The 19,682-nt window shown below is 44.7% G+C and overlaps 2 protein-coding genes across 2 annotated transcripts in view; both read left to right on the top strand.

Annotated features, from left to right (window-relative positions):
• The first annotated feature begins 1,152 nt into the window (after positions 1-1,152).
• Positions 1,153-19,682, top strand: part of LOC115482194 (glycine N-acyltransferase-like protein 2) — a 71,480-nt gene continuing 52,950 nt past the window's right edge. The window contains exons 1-2 of the mRNA XM_030221802.1: positions 1,153-1,198; positions 1,552-1,586. Coding sequence (XP_030077662.1) covers positions 1,158-1,198; positions 1,552-1,586 — 76 coding nt within the window. The 5' untranslated portion in view covers positions 1,153-1,157. The remainder of the gene's footprint in view (positions 1,199-1,551; positions 1,587-19,682) is intronic.
• Positions 1,477-19,682, top strand: part of LOC115482225 (glycine N-phenylacetyltransferase-like) — a 159,521-nt gene continuing 141,315 nt past the window's right edge. The window contains exon 1 of the mRNA XM_030221888.1: positions 1,477-1,504. The gene's annotated coding sequence lies outside the window, so the exon portion shown is untranslated. The remainder of the gene's footprint in view (positions 1,505-19,682) is intronic.

The raw sequence follows: 19,682 nt of genomic DNA, 5'->3' as shown, positions 1-19,682 counted from the left end.
TATATATATATATATATATATATATATATATATATATATATATATATATATATATATATAATCTATAGCTAAAAAGTGGGCCATGCTACTTTTAGCACATGGGTTTCCCAGGCACAGAGGACACTTTTAGTGCAGTGGTAATGGCCACTTGCTAATTTGCCAATTAGTGCATGGCCATTAGTGCGTGAGCCCTTACCACCATCTATTTACTAAGTGGTAAGGGCTCCTGTGCTAATTGGGCAGCGCGCAGCAATGTAACCATGCTAACTGATTATTGCAGGGCATGCCTACTCTCTGCCCATAAACATGCCTCCCACTCTACAAAAATAAAACCTATTTTTTAAGTGTGGGATTAGCGTGTGGTGATCAGCACATCACCGCAGGATGCCTCAGGACACCCTGTGGCAGTGCTTTTTGGCACGCGGTAGGCATATGCTAATGCCTACCATGGCTAAATAGGGCCCCTTTAAATGTATTGTATTCCTTAGTCTCTTATTTGTTTATTGCTGTTTGTTCTCTTGTAATTTTGGGCCTCTTTTACCAAACTGTGCTAGCGGTTTCTGCACGGCAATGCCGACAAAGCCCATAGTGAATGTGCTTTGTTGGTATTGCCACACTGGGATTGCTAGCATGGTTTGGTAAAAGAGGCCCATAACGTTGGATACAAAAAAAAAAAAGCTTAGACTTGAAAAGTTTGGCTGAAATTAGGGCAGAATTTTGAAGTATACATTTAAGAGCTCAGCTTTTGTTAAATATTGAGCCCCAGATATTTCTTTTTTACCACTGCAGCAAGAATTAAAAATAAAACACTGACCAGGGCAGCTAAATATTGGCTGACTACATTCTAAAGCAATGTGTGGTCACCCTGATTGCACTCATTGAAATGAGCGCTGCAAGTCTTTTGATGCACCAGAATAGGTCTGGCAGAAATCCAGGGCTGGCCTGAAATCTTCCTGGAACTGGGTAACTCAATAACTCTGAATTTGCCCCTCCCCTTTCAGTGTCTACATCTTCTAGGGCTGCTGAGCTCACAAGTTAGTTGTGGGAAAGCAGGCTGCCTCACTGGACTCACCCCATACAAAATGCACGCGTGATGTTGTCCACAGGTACCTTCGCAACCACAGACCATGCATCCTAGTTTTCAAAGGAAAAACTACATGAGCAATTTCCTGTTAAAAATTAATGTTAAATTCCACAGGTACTAATGGATCTGTGGACTTTCAAACAAACTAGCATGTACTTTGGAAAATTATCCCCATTATATTCTGCCCTGGTGGCAAGGTACAGTTTCTATTGTTCGGCCCTGCTTCTCAAAAGAATTATGCAATCATTACACTATTTTAGCAGCATCGTGCTGCACTCTCCTTTGCGGGAAGCCTTCCAGGTGTGTGAATGCAAACCTCCTGTTCTGTTAATAGTTAATTCAGAAGGGATTAAAGTGCTGGATTAAAATGATCAACTTCTCCACTTTAACCACCAGCTCATAGAGAAGCTCAGCTGCTTGGTAAGCTGGACAGTTTGTGATAAACTCTTTTCTGTGTTTGAATGCAGCAGTGATTCCAGGAATTCGATCAAGTCCACACAGCGTGAGTGAGAGTTTTCTGTGACACTTTTGTTGGAAGTACAGGGCCTCTGATTATGTAAACTGTACAAATAAGGACACCAAATGGATCCATTTTTTCAAGACAGAGGAATCCAGTTCTGGTTTTTACCACACTGCATTCTTAAGTAAGTCTAACTTCTTAGGGAAAGAGGGCTGTTTGTCCACATATGCACCTGGGTTGAAACCAAGACTGCATCATCCTGTCCTGAAAACAGAGCTAGTTGTCAGCCTTAAAATGCAGAGCATGTCCATAAAAGAACTATAGGGGTGAGTATCTTAAAAGAAGACCAGAGGTCAATTAAATCCAAATTTCTCCTAATTGTTTCCTGGATTGTCTCTGAGAGCAATCCAGGGAAGGTAAAATGATGGTATATTTCTTAAACATTTTGTCTTGCTAAAGCAGAGAAGTTGATCTTTGAGTGTGTGAGGATTTTGGTATGGCATGCAGCCTGGTGTCTGATTTCAAGAAGAGAAGTGTGAGTCTAGTGAGGAAGAAACAAATGGATTAGGCTTAGCCTTACATAACCCTCATAGCTATGGACGTTGCACAGAAATTCTATTTTCTCATCATAACCAAGACAATTTGACTTTGCATGCCGAGAAAAAAACAAACCCCACAGAAAGTATCCTCCCTTCACTGTGAGTATAAGGAGATCCGCTTTATAAAGAAAGCTTTCTAACAGTGTGAACTGCTTACCCACCAGACAGAACTATGTGCTACAGTCCCCTATGTGATATGTAGGCACCATGTGGCATTAAAGGGAGTAGATCAGGCATTCCCAAACCTGTCCTGAGGGAACCCCAGCCAGCCAAGTTTTCAGGATATCCACAATGAATATGCATGAGAGAGATCTACATACCAAGGAATCGGTGAATGCAAATTGTTCTTATAAATATTCATTATGGATATCCTGAAAAGCTGGCTGGCTGTGGTTCCTCCAGGACAGCTTTGGGAATCGTTGGAGTAGATAAAAGAAACAGAGGAGGCTGGAAAGTATTAGAAGAGGAGCTGGACACCCTGACCTGAGTTCTGTGCTAGCAGTAGTTTTCACTCTGGTTTAGACAGAGAAAGGAGAAGGAGGTTGGCATCAGAGGGAAAGTCTAGAGGCCTGAGTTCATTGAAGTGATCATAAGAACATAAGCACTGCCAGGCTGGGACAGACCGAAAGTCCATCAAGCCAGGGGCATAGCCAGACACCCAATTTTGGGTGGGCCTGGGCCCAAGATGGGTGGGCAGGAGAACCCCACCCCATCCCATAGGTGATTTGGTCTCTCCTCTCGCCTGCATGCCATATGGTCTCTCAAATATCCCTCCTCTTCTGCACACCTTTTAAAGTGAGGAGCAACTAATGCACACTATTCATGTAGGCCCCACATCCTTGCCACTGATGCAGCTTCCTGTTTCCGCATAGGCGGGAATACGTCAGAGGGAAGGCTGTGGGGCCAGTGTAAGCAGTATGTATCAGTCGCTGCTTCCTACAGGCAAAGATCTGCTATTTATAAGGTATGCAGGAGGGACAGTTGTCGGGAGTTTTCAGCTTGGGAATCTCTGCTGGCCACATCATAGTTGTGCTGTTACTGGTGGGCCTGAGCTCAAAGTGGGTGGGCCTGGGCCCATCCAATCCCACCCTTGGTTATGCCACTGCATCAAGCCCTGGATCCTGTTTCCGACAGTGGCCAATCCCAGAACAGTAAAACAGACTTTATGCTGCTTTATGCAAGATTTGCACACAGAGATCTTCTATTACAAGAATCAGCATAAGAGAAAGAAGATTTGCTAACTTGTGTCTTGCCATTTTCTACTATTTCTAAATGGTTAGTTAATATTATGAGAGTTTACTGGCACATCGTACAACTTCATATGTTTTTTACAGATATTCCTACAACTGCTTGATGAATCAGAGATATGATTCTCCACAAGTAGGATTGCCTAAAACACCTTTTTCTCATGAATCATATGGGCACTGTCAATGGTGCCCCTATATTATATCAGGCACCTCTTGGTTTGATAGCCAGACTCGGGTGCAGATTAAGTCACGCTCGCATATGACCTGCAATAGTAAGAATGTAGTTTACATCATAGTATGTCCTTGTAATAAGGGAAGGGAAAGGGAAGGGGAAATGGGACTTGATATACTACCTTTTTGTGTTTTTTGCAACTACATTCAAAGTGGTTTATGTTACAAGAAATAATATTTAATTTGGGGAAATTGCTCAGCGCATTCGCTGTATTTATATTTTTAAAGATATATATATATTTATTAGTTATTTCTCCACCAATTACCTATTAAGGTAATAAGATTCACAATTGCAAGAATAAGAGGAATTAAATGCTATATTTATTAGATTACATTAACCTTCATTGCCAGGTCTAAGAACATGTGCAAAGAACAGGAAAATACCATATATTTAGCTTCAGAAAAGGGGTTTATTTATAATACGGTTAATGTAATCAATTTTGCAAACAAGAGGTAGTTTTAAGAATCTTAGAACATAGAATTTGTGCTTAAAATAAAGCAAGGCAACAGGTTTAAATCAGGTTAACTTATAAAAAAGTCCTTGTTACAAAGCATGCTGTGGTCCAGCTGATTGATGAGCAGCATGAGGTAAGAGGAGAGAGAGAGTCTGTAGCAGTAGCAGGGCTTCAGCAGAGGAGAAGAAAATCTGGGCTGCAGCCGAAGAGAAGAATCTGTCTCTGTGTGGAACAGCTTCTGCCTTTTATACATTGCAAGTTGCAGGAAGACATGATCACATGAATCTATGCACTTGCTTCCTGGTTTGCACTGGACTGTGGGTAATTGCAAAGCATTATTGTTAATGTAGTCTGTTCACATGATCACATGTTATAAGTCTTTCCTTTCTGCACATGTCCTGGCATCTTCCTGTCTGATAGCTGATGGGAGGGGGCAGATATACATCTGATAACAAGCAAATGGTTTTGTTTATGGTTTCCTCTGAAGCCTTTGTCTTCAATAGCTGGATCTACACCTTCTCCAGCCTTTCTGTCTCCTTGTGTCTTTGATCTTTGGAGATGTCTTGGTGATCCACCCAGTCAGCTTTTGTTACCAGTTCTTTTAGGTGGGAGGGCAGAGGAAGTTTGGAAAACCTTTTGAAGCAGTGCCTTTTGTCTTTGTTAAGTGTTCCGAGAGGGAGGGGGAAAGAGGGATTTGGAGTTCAGATCAGTTTCCCTGTTGCAGTTTCAATAAGTCTTTTGTCTTGTCTGGGAAGAGGGTGAGCCCTCAGGTCCCGCAAGGCCCCGAAGGACCTCAGAGGACAGCCATGCAACCCCAAGTCTTTACCCGCGGCGACCGCCATTCACCGGGGGTTGAGCCCCCAGCTGCAGGTGGCCAACAGGACTTCCGAAACCACGGGATTGACGGACTGACCCAGCACCGGAACCGGGAGCGGGGAGGGCAGGTGGAAATCAGAGAAGTCCAGAAACAGGCAACAGGTCAAGGCAGACGGCTATCAGAGTCGTCCAAAAACAGGCAATAAGTCAGGGCAGGCAGCTATCAGAGTTGTCCAGTAACAGTCCAAAGGTCAAACCAGGAGAGCAAGGGAATGCACAGAGAACAGGAACACACGAAGACTGGCCTTGGGAAACAGAACCTGAAGCAACGTCCTGTTCCAGCCCTGCTCCTTAAATACTGTCAGCATTCAACCGCCCAGCCCCAGCCGACATGGCCGGCCAATCGGAACTCGGCTACTGAAGAAATCCCTCTGGTTGGTTCCGTGCGGCCTCCCAAGCGGGACTACAGTACCGGCATCCCAATCTGGTTCCTCTGAGGCGAAGCTTCGGGTTCCCACGCCCGAACGTGGAGAAAACGCCGGCCATTGCATCTCGGCACCATCTATCCTGCTGGTGCAAGCGTGGACTCCGCAGCCGGCGACCGATAGCCCGGAAGCCACGATCGCCGGCCCACGGGCCTGGCCCCGGACAAGGCGGCCACCGCTGCGATGGGTCCTGGCTCTCAGCCGCGGCCTCAGAATGGCCGGCCATCGCCGCAAGGGACACTGGCTCGGCCCCGACTGCACTCAAGACAGGCGTCCATCCGGGGAACCATCGGGTAAGTCCTCTCTGGCTGCGGGTCCTTCCTCCCGGCCCTTGCTTCCCGCAGAGGAGCAGCCGGAGGGAGCGAAGGATGTGACATCTTTTAAAACTGTATTTTTATATTGGTATATATTTGTATCTGATTCAGCACAATCAATAATTCTGCTACATATTTCAGTAATTCATATCACAACAGTTTACATAGTATATTCAAGTACTTATTTGTACCAGGGACAATGGAGGGTTAAGTGACTTGCCCAGAGTCACAAGGAGCTGCAGTGGGAATTGAAGTCAATTCCCCAAGATCAAAGTCCACTGCACTAACCACTAGGCTACCAAGGTGTATGTGGGGCGTAGCAGTCAACCTATATGTATCCGTCTGACTGAACATAAATCTAGAATTTCATCTCAACATGAGCAGGCGCCATTAATACAACATTGGCTAAAAAACATGTACTTTCTGATACTGTACAGGCGGGTTATTGATCATTTAAATGAAGGGCGGGAGGGAGGTTTTCTGGAAAGACAATTGAATTTCAGATAACAGCATTGGATTTTCCAACTTAATTCAGTGACAATGTGGAGGCTGAATTTAGAAACTGAGTAGATGACTTTACTCTGAAATAAAGACCGTGGGAGGAGCCAAATGTTACGTATTAGGTCAGCATGTAGTATTTAGGTACAATAGATGCTGTCGCCATATTTGCATGGAGTTTACATTTAGTCCGGTAAAACTGGCATCGTAATGCAAAAGGTATATGATAAAATTTCTTAGAGTTTAGTTTGGTTTTTTGATTGGGCAGAGTTTTGTGTAACTCTCTTCTCTGCTTGATATTTTAAGCAGACAGTCCTTGAGACAACTTGGTATAGCTAAATATTCATGTTGGATAATGAGTCCCTGACCGGCAATTGTTTCCATCTTTAAATGATGGGTCTTGTATAATTATTTGGAAGCCCAGGCCTGAGACTTAGGTTCAGGCTCTAAAAATGACAAGAAAAGTACAGGCCTTTAGCCGAAATTTGAACTCTGAAGTTCCAGCAAGCTCCAGAGTTAAATGAGGAAGGACCATGCAGCAGAATGAGGAAGAAGTTAGGGTGCAGAAACCTCATAAACAGGATACAGATGGCTCCTCAAACTAGGTATAAGGTCGTGCTTAAGTTTGTGGTTAAGCAAGCTAAAGATGAGAACATGTTCACGAGATGAAGCTACTCATTAGCATAAGCCAATCAGTGACAACCATGACATAAATTAGATCCAATCAGATGGGCTTACTGTCATATTACTGATACCCTGTATGAACATATAAAAGTTAGTGTATTTCCTGGTTTAAGCTAGAGAGAAGGGTTGCCACTCTCTCTCTCCAAGGGAAACCAATGTGACCAGCAGAATTGACAAATTACCTAATTGCTTTCCCTTGTAAAACCTTTAATTGGTAAAAGAAATTATAAAAGATTAGGAACTAGCTAACACCTGTTTGCATCTGGAGAATTATATTCCTAGAACCACTTGATTGTACATGCCATTTGTATATCCTTTGGTGTCTTTGGGCGAGTAAATAAAATCATAATCGTTGGAGCTATAATGTCTTCCCTTGTCTTCACTAATATTTGTTAGTAATCTCTTGGGTTGGTTAAGGAATGGTAATTAATATTCTATGTGGAGATGTAGTCAGATTCGAGGTCCAATCAGCCTTCTTTTGAGGTTCTCTCCGCTACTGGACAGCTGAACTCCAGTACCGGACAGAACTCAGGGGTCTCTGAACCCCTAATCAAAACAGTCTCCTAGAAGAAGATCAGTGAATATGAGTTAAATATAAGCCTATAAGCTTATTTTGAATTATCAATATAAAATATTTTCTAAAATGTACATAAAAGTTTCATATTGATTTGCCGATAAGGAGACGAGTGCTATAAATCCCATTGATTACAATTAAGTTAATTGAGTTGCACCGCTTAGGTAAACGATATATAATTATCTTGTATTGATGTACTCTGGTGGCTTACAGTGAAAGGTTGAGTTAATATCCCACTGGATTGTCTAAATATGCCTGATAATATAGAGGGGCATTTTCGAAAGAAACGTCTATGTTTGGATTTGGACGTCTTTGTAAAATGTTCAAATCCGGGGGCGGGGAAACCATATTTTCAAAAAAAGATGAACGTACATCTTTCATTTTGAAAATACCAAGGACGTCCTTGAATTTGGATGTCCATAGACATGGATGTCTTTGACTTTCGGCGATTTTCAAAACCAAAGAAGTCCATGTCAAAAACGTCCAAATGCAAGCCATTTGGACATGGGAGGAGCCAACATTTCTAGTGCACTGGTCCCCGTGACATGCGAGGACACCAACTGGGCACCCTAGGGGCACTGCAGTGGACTTCATAAAATGCTGCAAGGTACATAGCTCCCTTACCTTGTGTGCTGAGCCCCTCAACCCCCCCCAAACCCCACTACCTACAACTGTACACCACTACCATCGCCCTTACGGGTGAAGGGGGAACCTATATGTGGGTACAGTGGTTTTCTGGTGGGTTTTGGAGGGCTCGCAGTTTCTTCCACAAATGTAAAGGGGGTAGAGGGGGTATGGGCCTGGGTCCGCCTGTCTGAAGTGCACTGCAGTACCCACTAAAACTGCTCCAGGGACCTGCATGCGCTGTCATGCACCTGAGTATGACATCTGAGGCTGGCACAAAATATTTTTAGAGATGTTTTTTGAGGGTGGGAGGGGGTTAGTGACCACTGGGGGAGTAATGGGAGGTCATCCCCGATTCCCTCCGATGGTCATCTGGTCATTTCGGGCACCTTTTTGTGCCTTATTCATAAAAAAAACAGCTCCGGTTGAAAAAGTCCAAGTGTTCGTCAGGGACATCCTGCTTTTTTCGATTATGGGCCAAAGACATCCAAGTGTTAGGTACGCCCAAGTCCCACCTTTGCTATGTTTCCGACACGCCCCCTTGAAATTTGGACGTCCTTGTGACGGACTGCAGTTGGAGACGTCCAAAATCGGGTTTCGATTATACCGATTTGGACATCTGTGTGAGAAGGACGTCCCTCTTCCGTTTTATGTCGAAAGATGGACGTCCTTCTCTTTCAAAAGTGAGCCTGATAGTATCCTAGAAATAAGCCATGGGATGGGGCAGAGTTGTGAGTTTATTTTTTTTTTTTACATCAAGGTAGCTTTGTCCAATTTTAAACAAATTGGTACAGCTAGTGAGCCCGTTAGGTGAAGCACAGGTTTAACTCTATTCATTTTTAGTTAAATGAGTGTAGTAGTGAGTAAGAGAGAACAGATCTGTTCTTGTCTTGCTAGGGGAGAGGAGAAGCAAGGATTGCAAATAAGGATTCACTCACAAATGCTAGAGTTTACTAGATTTCTTTGGGCTCCAGTAGAGTGGGTCTGACCTAGCTCAATATAGGGTGATATCACCCATATGGGTGGCAGATTTATATCCTGCTCTTCCATGGAGAAACTGGATTTTTTTTTTTTTTTTTGCCAGTTGCCCATGACAAGCTTATTACTTCTTTGAAAAGTGAGCTGGAAGATAGTATCAATTGGAGTCAATGAAATAACCTTTATATAGTTGGCCTCCCAGAAACTTTCATATACACAGTAAATTTCATTCAGCAAATGCTGAGACTGAGAGATGTTATTTTCAGATGATAACCAGGCAGTTATTCTCACAACTTTCGATTATTGAAATATTTGTTTACTAGGGATACCTGCAAAGCGATTGCACAGCTTGCAAGTATTACAGAATGCGTCTACTATAATTCAGTACCAGTTTAGCAGATATGATCATGCAACACCGTTTTATCAGGATTTGCACTGGCTGTCTATTCGGGCCTGAATTGAATTTAAAATTTCTTTTGTTTTCAAAATTGTACATGGTCTGTGGCCTGCATATTTGACCAGATTGGTGAGTGTGTATAAACCCTCTAGATCACTGGTTCCCAAACCTGGTCCTGAAGGCACCATAGACAGTCAGGTTTTCAGGATATTCACAATGAATATTCATAAGAGAGATTTGTATGCAGTGGAGGCAGTGCATGCAAATCTCTCTTATGAATATTCGTTATAGAGATCCTGAACATCTGACTGGCTGGGGTGCCTCCAGGACCAAGTTTGGGAACCACTGCTCTAGATGTTTAAGATCTGCAATTGAACTGTTGTTGGCATTTCCTTCATTGATTGTTTGTCGTCTAAGCTGTACCCCCCAAAAATGCACTTTTTCAGGCACCACCCCAGAGTCCTGGAATAGCCTTCCTTCTGTCATTAGAAACATTTTTTTATTTAAACATTTATAACCCGCCTGTCTACAATCCTGATGTGGAACAATACACATTCATAATAAGAGACATGTCACAAAAGGTTATGTATATGCTCTGCTGTAATTTTGTTCTTTATAACGGTCTCTACCATTTTGCCTGGCACCGACTTCAAGCTCGCTGGTCTATAATTTCCTGAATCACCTCTGGAACCCTTTTTAAAAATTAGCATTAAATTGGCCATCCTCCAAATGTCTGGTATCATCTTGATTTTAAAGCTAAATTACATAATAGCTCTTCAAGTTCATTTTTTAGTTCTATCAGTACTCTGGGGTGTATGCCATCCAGTCTAGGCAATTTGCTACTCTTCAATTTGTCAAATCGCCCCATTACATTTTCCATAGTCTGCTATTGAGACAGATATGGGGAAGCAACTGCTTGCTCTGGGATTGATAGCATGGAATGTTGCTGCTAATTGGGTTTCTGCCAGGTACTTGTGACCTGACTTGGCCACGGTTTGGAAAACAGGATACTGTGGTAGATGGACCATTGGTCTGACTCAGTATTGCTACTCTTATGTTCTTATGTACTCTGTAAAATGCAAAAATAGAAAAGAAGCATTTTCCCAAAGCTGAGGCATCCCAATCTCTAAACATTTAGAGGACCTTTTATTAAGCTGCACTAATAAATGGGCTTAGCATTCTGTTACGAGGACATTCCTGCGCGCTAAGCCCATATCTAGCAACGGCTGTAAAATAGCCTTTTTAAAATATTTGTTTCATTTTTGGCATGCACTAATGCCCCTCTTCACATTGTCCTCTTCCTTTCTCTTTCTCGCTTTCCTTTCCCAGCCTATTTTCCCTTTTTCACTCCTTCCCTCCCTGGGCTCCCACTTCCATCCTCTGTATTCACCACTTCCCAAGTCCTCATCTACCCTCCTCTGATTCTCATTCTCTAACCAGCCCCAATGCCTTACCTGTAAGTCATCTCCCTCTACTACCTAGGCCCTTTGTCCTTGCTTTTACCCTCTACCTAGCTTCCTACTTTTCCTCTTTCAACTTCTCCCTAGTCTCGTTTCCACATTTTTTCTGTTGTTCCACGTTCCTGTCTCTTTATACTGATTCTCAATCTCCAGCAGATCTTTCACACCATCTTTCTTCCCCTCCTTCCAGAATTCCTTTCCATCTTCTTGCCCCCTCCTTCACACTAGAAATTCTCACCTCTCCCCAACCCACTACAGCAGCAATTCCCAAACTGTGTGCCAAAGCGAACTAACAGGAGAGCTACGTGCATAAACAATCTCCAAAACTGTGGTTGGCTGCCGAAGCCTCACCAGCTGAAGAGGTCCGCTATCCAAGCCCTGAGCTCCATTGTCCCTGAGCAGCGAGGAAGGTGGCGGCATACTTCAGCCACTGATACCGGCACTCTGTGCATGCTCAGTGTTAATCGTTTCTTGATGTCTGCTCTATTTATTTTATGCTGCTTTGAAGAACTGGCTTGACTACTGTAATTCATTATACAATAATCTTAATGTTTCCTTTCGTTAGCATTAATAAATCCTAATAAATAAATAAATATCCAAATATTGTAAAGTATGGTAACCTTAATTACTCATATAAATTTCACCTCTTTGCTCAAACAATATCATTGGCTTCCAATAACTTAATACTGTATAAGATTTAAAATAAGTATATCACATAAAGCATTTCAAACCATATTACCGATTTATTTGACATATTTATACCATACGACCTATCTTCATTAGCAGGATCAAAATCATCTTGTGATTCCTACAGCGGCAAAAGCATAGCTTGATGGTACCTTAGCATCTGAGAGATGAAACCAGTTCTAAAAGTGTTTATATAGGTATAAAAACATATTTTCTACATTGGTTTAGTGGGGGGAGTTACCTGAGCAGATAGCTATCCTGGTGAGCAACACACCAAATTTTCTTCCTACTCTTAGTATGTTCTCTACGTGCTTTTTTGTTTTATTTGCTACTAGTAAAAAAGGCCCGTTTCTGACACAAATGAAACGGGCGCTAGCAAGGTTTTCCTCGGAGTGTGTGTGTTTGGGAGAGTGTATGTGAGAGTGAGTGTTTGAGAGTCAGAGTGAAAGTGTGAGTCCAATCCATGCTCCTCTGTCACCTGGCCCCTCCATTCATCCCTATCCAGCAATTCCGCTGTCTCCCTGAGGCCTGCCCTGCAATCCATATGCATCCATGGCCATCTGTCCCCTCCATTCATCCCTATCCAGCAATTCCCCTCTCCCTGAGTCCTGCCCTTCCAATCCATGCCCATCCATGCTCCTTTGTCACCTGGCCCCTCCATTTTTCCCTATCCAGCATTTCCCCTCTCTGCCTGAGGCCTGCCCTGCAATCCATATCCATCCATGGCCATCTGTCCCCTCCATTCATCCCTATCCAGCAATTCCCCTCTCCCTGAGTCCTGCCCTTCCAATCCATGGTCCTCTTTCACCTGGCCCCTCCATTCATCCCTATCCAGCAATTCCCCTCTCTGCCTGAGGCCTGCCCTGCAATCCATATCCATCCATGGCCATCTGTCCCCTCCATTCATCCCTATCCAGCAATTCCCCTCTCCCTGAGTCCTGCCCTTCCAATCCATGCCCATCCATGCTCCTTTGTCACCTGGCCCCTCCATTTTTCCCTATCCAGCATTTCCCCTCTCTGCCTGAGGCCTGCCCTGCAATCCATATCCATCCATGCCCATCTGTCCCCTCCATTCATCCCTATCCAGCAATTCCCCTCTCCCTGAGTCCTGCCCTTCCAATCCATGGCCATCCATGCTCCTCTGTCACCTGGCCCCTCCATTTTTCCCTATCCAGCATTTCCCCTCTCTGCCTGAGGCCTGCCCTGCAATCCATATCCATCCATGCCCATCTGTCCCCTCCATTCATCCCTATCCAGCAATTCCCCTCTCCCTGAGTCCTGCCCTTCCAATCCATGCTCATCTGTCACCTGGCCCCTCCATTTTTCCCTATCCAGCAATTGCCCTCTCTCCCTGAGGCCTGCCCTGCAATCCATATCCATCCATGCCCATCTGTCCCCTCTATTCATCCCTATCCAGCAATTTCCCTCTCTCCCTTAGTCCTGCCCTCCCAATCCATTCCCATCCATGCTCCTCTGTCCCCTGCCGCCTCCATTCATCCTTTTCCAGCAAGTCCCCTGTCTCCCTTCCATGACTCCCCCTTGCATCCATGCTCCTCTCTCTCCCATGTCCCACTCCCAGCCTGGGCCGCCCTCTTCCCCCCCCCCTTCGCATCCATGGTGTCGTTTCTCCCCTTGCCCTCCCGCTCCCATTGTTTTTATTTTGTGGCCACCCTCTTCGCTCCCCCCAACATGGGTTTTTTTTTTTTTCTTGTTTTTAAATGTACCTCCGTGGCGGTTCCGGCAGCGAAGCGTCAGGGAAGGAGGCGGTGCTCCCGACGTCTAGGTTTCCCTTCGCTGTGTTCCGCCTTCTTTTGACGTCATCCTTGACGTCAGAAGAAGGCGGAACACAGCGAAGGGAAGGCTAGACGTTGAGAGCGCCGCCTCCTTCCCTGACGCTTCGCTGCCGAGCGTTGCGATTGGTTGAGTGTCATTGCTCCGCCCTCGACATCATCACGTTTGACGCGTGGGCGGAGCAGACACAATGCGATCTCACCCCCTTCACTTTTGGCTAACAGAGGCTTCATTCGAACGTTGGAGGTGCGTTTTATATAGAGAGATAATATGTAAATGACTTTCACATGTCACAGGAAGAGCAGTTTAGCAAATTTTTAATAAGCATAAATGATATCTTCTACCATTCAAAATATCCATTCACCGGGGATGCTAGCAGGAGGTCAGGACAGAAATCTTGGGTGACCTTTGCCAGCTCTGGCCACATTGTGGAATTATATACCTTGTTATACATAGAGGGGCATAATCGAACGTCGCCGGCGAAATAGATCGCCAGCGATCTATTTTGGCGGCGGCGCAACAGCAGGCCAGAACCGTATTATTGAAAAAAATGGCCGGCCATCTTTTTTTTGATAATACGGTTTAGCCCGGCCAAATCCCAGAGTTCGCCGGGTTTGAGATGGCCGGTTTTGTTTTTCAGCAATAATGGAAAAAAATGCCGGTCATCTCAAACCCGGCGAAATCCAAGGCATTTGGTCGTGGGAGGAGCCAGCATTTTTAGTGCACTGGTCCCCCTCACATGCCAGGGCACCCTAGGGGACACTTTTACAAATGTTTAAAAAAATACAAACAAAGCTCCCAGGTGCATAGCTCCCTTACCTTGGGTGCTGAGCCCCCCAAATCCTCCCCAAACCCACTCCCCACACCTGTACTCCATTACCATATCCCGTATGGGTGAAGGGGGGCACTTACATGTGGGTACAGTGGGTTTTGGGGGGGGGGGGGTTGGAGGGCTCAACACTTAGCACCACAAGTGTAACAGGTAGGGTGGGATGGACCTGGGTCTGCCTGCCTGAAGTGCACTGCACCCATTAAAAACTGCTCCAGGGACTTGCATACTGCTGTCAGGGACCTGGGTATGACATTTGAGGCTGGCATACAGGCTGGCAAAAAAGTGCTTTATTTTTATTTTTTTCGTGTGGGAGGGGGTTGGTGACCACTGAGGGAGTACGGGGAGGTCATCCCCCATTCCCTCCAGTGGTCATCTGGTCAGTTGGGGCACCTTTTTGAGGCTTGGTCGTGAAAATAAAAGGACCAAGTAAACCCGGCGAAATACTGCTTAACGCCGCTTTTTTTTCCATTATCCGCAAAAGCCGGCCATCTGGTAGCCACGCCCATGCCCGCCCATGTCCCTCCTTCGCTTCGCCGGTGACACGCCCCTTTGAACTTTCCCCGGCGAGGTGACGGGAAAGCGGCGATGCTGTCAAAAAAGCAGCTTTCGATTATACCGATTTCGCCGCTTTTCTGAGAACGCCGGCCATCTCCCGATTAATGTCGGAAGATTGCCGGCGATCACTTTCGAAAATAAGCTGGATAGTAATATAGTAGATGACGGCAGAAAAAGACCTGCACGGTCCATCTAGTCTGCCCAACAAGATAAATTTATATGTGCTACTTTTTGTGTATACCTTACCTTGATTTGTATCTGTCATTTTCAGGGCACAGACCTTATACTATCCCTGCCTCCCAATCACCGGCTCTGGCACAGACCATATAAGTCTGCCCAGCACTAGCCCCGCCTCCCACCACCCAATCTCGGCTAAGCTTCTGAGGATCCATTCCCTCGGAACAGGATTCCTTTATGTTTATCCCATGCATCTTTGAATTCCGTTACCATTTTCATCTCCACCACCTCCCGCAGGAGAGCATTCCAAGCATCCACCACACTCTCTCTGAAAAAATACTTCCTGACATTTTTCTTGAGTCTGCCCCCTTCAATCTCATTTCATGCCCTCTAGTTCTACCACCTTCCCATCTCCGGAAAAGGTTCGTTTGCTGATTAATACCTTTCAGATATTTGAACGTCTGTATCATATCACCCCTGTTTCTCCTTTCCTCCACGGTATACATGTTCAGGTCCACAAGTCTCTCATATGTCTTGTAACGCAAATCCCATACCATTCTCGTAGCTTTTCTTTGCACCGCTTCAATTCTTTTTACATCCTTAGCGAGATACGGCCTCCAGAATTGAACACAATACTCCAGGTGGGGCCTCACCAACGACTTATACAGGGGCATTAAAACCTCTTTTCTTTTGCTGGTCACTCCCCTCTCTATACAGCCTAGCAACCTTCTACTTAGGGCCACCGCCTTGTCACACTGTTTCGTTGCCTTCAGATCCTCAGATACTATCACCCCAAGATCCCTCTCCCCGTCAGTACCTATCAGACTCTCACCGCCTAACACATGCGTCTCCCGTGGATTTCTACTCCATAAGTGCATCACTTTGCATTTCTTCGCATTGAATTTTAATTGCCAAACCTTAGACCATTCTTCTAGCTTCCGCAGATCCTTTTTCATGTTTTCCACTCCCTCCCGGGTGTCCACTCTGTTACAAATCTTAGTATCATGCACAAAAAGACAAACTTTACCTTCTAACCCTTCAGCAATGTCACTCACAAATATATTGAACAGAATTGGTCCCAGCACCGATCCCTGAGGCACTCCACTACTCCCTTTCCCTCCTCCGAACGAATTCCATTTACCACCACCCTCTGGCGTCTGTCCATCAACCAGTTCCTAATCCAGTTCACCACTTCGGGTACTATCTTCAGCCCATCCAGTTTGTTCAAGAGCCTCCTGTGGGGAACCGTGGCAAAAGCTTTACTGAAATCTAGGTAGATTACGTCTATAGCACATCCCTGATTTAATTCTCCAGTCACCCAGTCAAAGAATTCAATGAGATTCGTTTGGCACGATTTCCCTTTGGTAAAACCATGTTGTCTTGGATCTTGCAACTTATTGTGTTCCAGGAAATTCACTATCCTTTCCTTCAGCATCGCTTCCATTACTTTTGCAATAATTGAAGTGAGGCTTACCGGCCTGTAGTTTCCAGCTTCTTCCCTATCACCACTTTTGTGAAGAGGGACCACATCCGCCGTTCTCCAATCCCACGGAACCTCTCCTGTTTCCAATGATTTATTAAACAAATCTTTAAGAGGACCCACCAGAACCTCTCTGAGCTCCCTTAATATCCTGGGGTGGATCCCGTCAGGTCCCACGGCATTGTCCACCTTTAGCTTTTCAAGTTGTTTATACACACTCTCTTCCATGAACGGTGCTATTTCTACTCCATTTTCATTTGTACTTTTGCCAGTCCATCACTGTCCTTCTCCAGGATTTTCTTCTGTGAAAACAAGACAAAAGTATCTATTTAGCAAATTTGCTTTTTCTTCATCATCATCTACATAGCGGCTCACAGCGTCTTTCAGTCTCACAATTCCCTTATTTGTCTTCCTCCTTTCACTAATATACCTGAAGAAATTTTTGTCACCCCTCCTTACATTTCTAGCCATTTTTTCTTCCGCTTGCGCTTTCGCCAGACATATCTCTCGCTTGGCTTCTTTCAGTTTCCTCCGGTATTCCTCTACGTGTTCGGCTTCTTGAGTTTTTGTGTATTTCAGGAACGCCAACTCTTTAGCCTTTATTTTCTCGGCCACTTGCTTGGAGAACCCTATCGGTTTCCTTTTTCTCTTGCTTTTATTTACTCTCCTTACATAAATGCTTGTGGCTCTATTTATAGTTTCTTTTAGCCTGGACCACTGTCCTTCCACTTTATGTTCGTTCTCCCAGCCCATCAGCTCCTTCCTCAGGTATTCCCCCATTTTACTAAAATCAGCACGCTTGAAATCTAAGACTTTGAGTTTTGAGTGGCCGCCCTCCACTTCAGCTGTCATATCGAACCAAACCGTTTGATGGTCACTGCCGCCCAAGTGGCACCCACTTGGACATTTGACACACTATCCCCATTTGTGAGCACCAGATCCAGCATCAGTCCCTACCTCGTGGGTTCCGTCACCATTTGTCTGAGCAGAACACTTTGAAAAGCATCCACTATCTGTCTACTTCTTTCCGATTCCGCAGAAGGAACCTTCCAGTCTACATCCGGCAGATTGAAATCTCCCATCAACAGAACCTCTCTCTTCTTTCCCAATTTTTGAATATCTGCGATCAGATCTTTATCTAGTTCCTCTAATTGTGTTGGGGGTCTGTAGACAACACTCATATGGACAGAGGTTCTATCCTCTCTTTTTAAGGTGATCCATATCGCTTCTTCCTTTCCCCAGGTCCCTGTCATTTCAGTCGCCGTGATATCATTCCTCACATACAGAGCTACTCCTCCACCTTTGTGACCCTCTCTATCCTTCCTAAATAGACTGTAGCCTGGTATATTTGCATCCCATTCATGGGAACCATTGAGCCATGTCTCCGTGATTGCAACAACATCCAAGTCTGCCTCCAACATCAGGGCCTGAAGGTCATGAACTTTATTGCTTAGACTGCGAGCATTTGTGGTCATCGCTTTCCATCTACATTTCCTGGTATGCGTTTCAACATTAGTGATTTGGGGGTTTCTTTTCTCGTTGGGTACCTTCATATCTTTTTGTTCCACTTTCATTGCTTTTTCTTCGGCAAGGTGAGGTAGAGGCATACAGAGAAGTAGGAGGAAGTGAAGGTGGAAGGAGGGGGTATGGCAGCAGTGGAAGCTCAAGCGCATATTAGATTGTTTCCCTTCAGCTTGCTGCCACCTGTCCAATGGGTCACAATTGTATCTGGGAAAGTTATTTATGAAGTGTCAGTCTTGGGGTGGCTGGGTTGTGGGGTAGGGTGAGTGGGCTTAAGCTTAAGACCTTTGCAATGTGTTTTGCTGTAACCTATCTGTAGAGCTGCATTTAAATGTACCAGAAGAAATGTCTAAGTCCACAGCTCTAAGGATTGGGACAAGCAAATCACAATTTTAGCAGAGTAGATAACAGGTTTTTTTTTTTTAGAAAGATATAAAGATATAAATGCAAAATTAAAGCCAGAGCAATTCTTATCTTGTGAGTGTCCTTTAGGCAGGAGTCAAGAAAAGACCATGTGGGTTAAAAAAAATGCACCTCCTTCAACAGAGCTATCAGCCACACCTGAGCCTACAAATTGTCTGTTACAAAGCCAGATGGGGGGAGGGCTCAGCACACTTTTAGGAATCAAACAAAAAAGATCTAATTATTTTGGTAATTATATCTAGTTTTCAGATTAAACAGATATCAAACCAGTTTAAATCACAGCAAGCAAATCACAATATTAGCAGAGTAGATATAAACAGGGTTTTTTTCCTTTTTTTTTTTTTCATTTTTCTGGGAAAGCTTAAGACCTTTGGAATGTGTTTGCTGTAACCTATCTGTAGAGCTGCATTATGTCAACAAGTCTATGACCATGGCTTAAAGCTCTCACAGAAAAGTATGTAGGGGTCTTGTATGCCACAGACTGATGTTTGTCTCTGCCACTTATTACTGTAGCTATAGCCTGTGTGAATAAAGATGGTCTGTGGTGCCCATTGTAGACTGGTGGATAAAGGTGAGAGGATGAAATGGTAGTTGACAGGGCACCTGTATGTCTACTTTTTCTCCCTGTGGTTTCCCCATTGCCCGTCTGCCTCTGTGTCCTTTGCTCCACTGTAATCACTAGTTTTCTTCCAGTATCAGATAAGTGAAATTCCATCTGTTGCTAACACCTTGAATGACCTGGTACACAGGTCCCTCTGCAGCTTTCTGAGTTTAATTCTGTTGATTATCCACATTTCAAATTCCAGTGGAAATATCCTGCTATTTTGTGGCACTTATTAATCAATGCCCTTAGAAAAGGTCTGCTGCTTTCCTTGTTCCCTAAGAATTTCATGAGGTGGGGGTGGGGCTGGGTGGAAGAGAGGAAGGGGGATTTGAAGGGGTGCTATGTGCATTTGGGTCAGTGGGAGGGAGAGGGATCAGACGGGGGGGGGGTGTCTTGATTTCTAGGTGGGAGGGGGTGAGAGGGAGGGAGATTGGAATTGTGGGGATATGATGTACTTCCAGGGGGGGTGAAAGAGAGGGAGAACTGGAGGGAGTGGGGGTTGGCAACACTTCAGGCTGGGACCCTGAAGTTAACCGGGTACTGGCTGATATTCAGACCAGTGCTCATTAACTCCCCACATTCCTAACTTTATGCAGTTACTCAACCAGTTGATGGACTGAAAATTGCCACTAACTGGCCAAGCTTCCACTCCACTCTAACTCTGCACCCAGACTACTCACAAACTAGCTGGTTTTGGCATGGGCAG

This window comes from Microcaecilia unicolor, chromosome 1 (assembly GCF_901765095.1).
Source record: "Microcaecilia unicolor chromosome 1, aMicUni1.1, whole genome shotgun sequence".
Lineage (NCBI taxonomy): Eukaryota > Metazoa > Chordata > Amphibia > Gymnophiona > Siphonopidae > Microcaecilia > Microcaecilia unicolor.
Note: the sequence above shows the minus strand (reverse complement) of the source record. Positions and strands in the feature narration are given on the sequence as shown.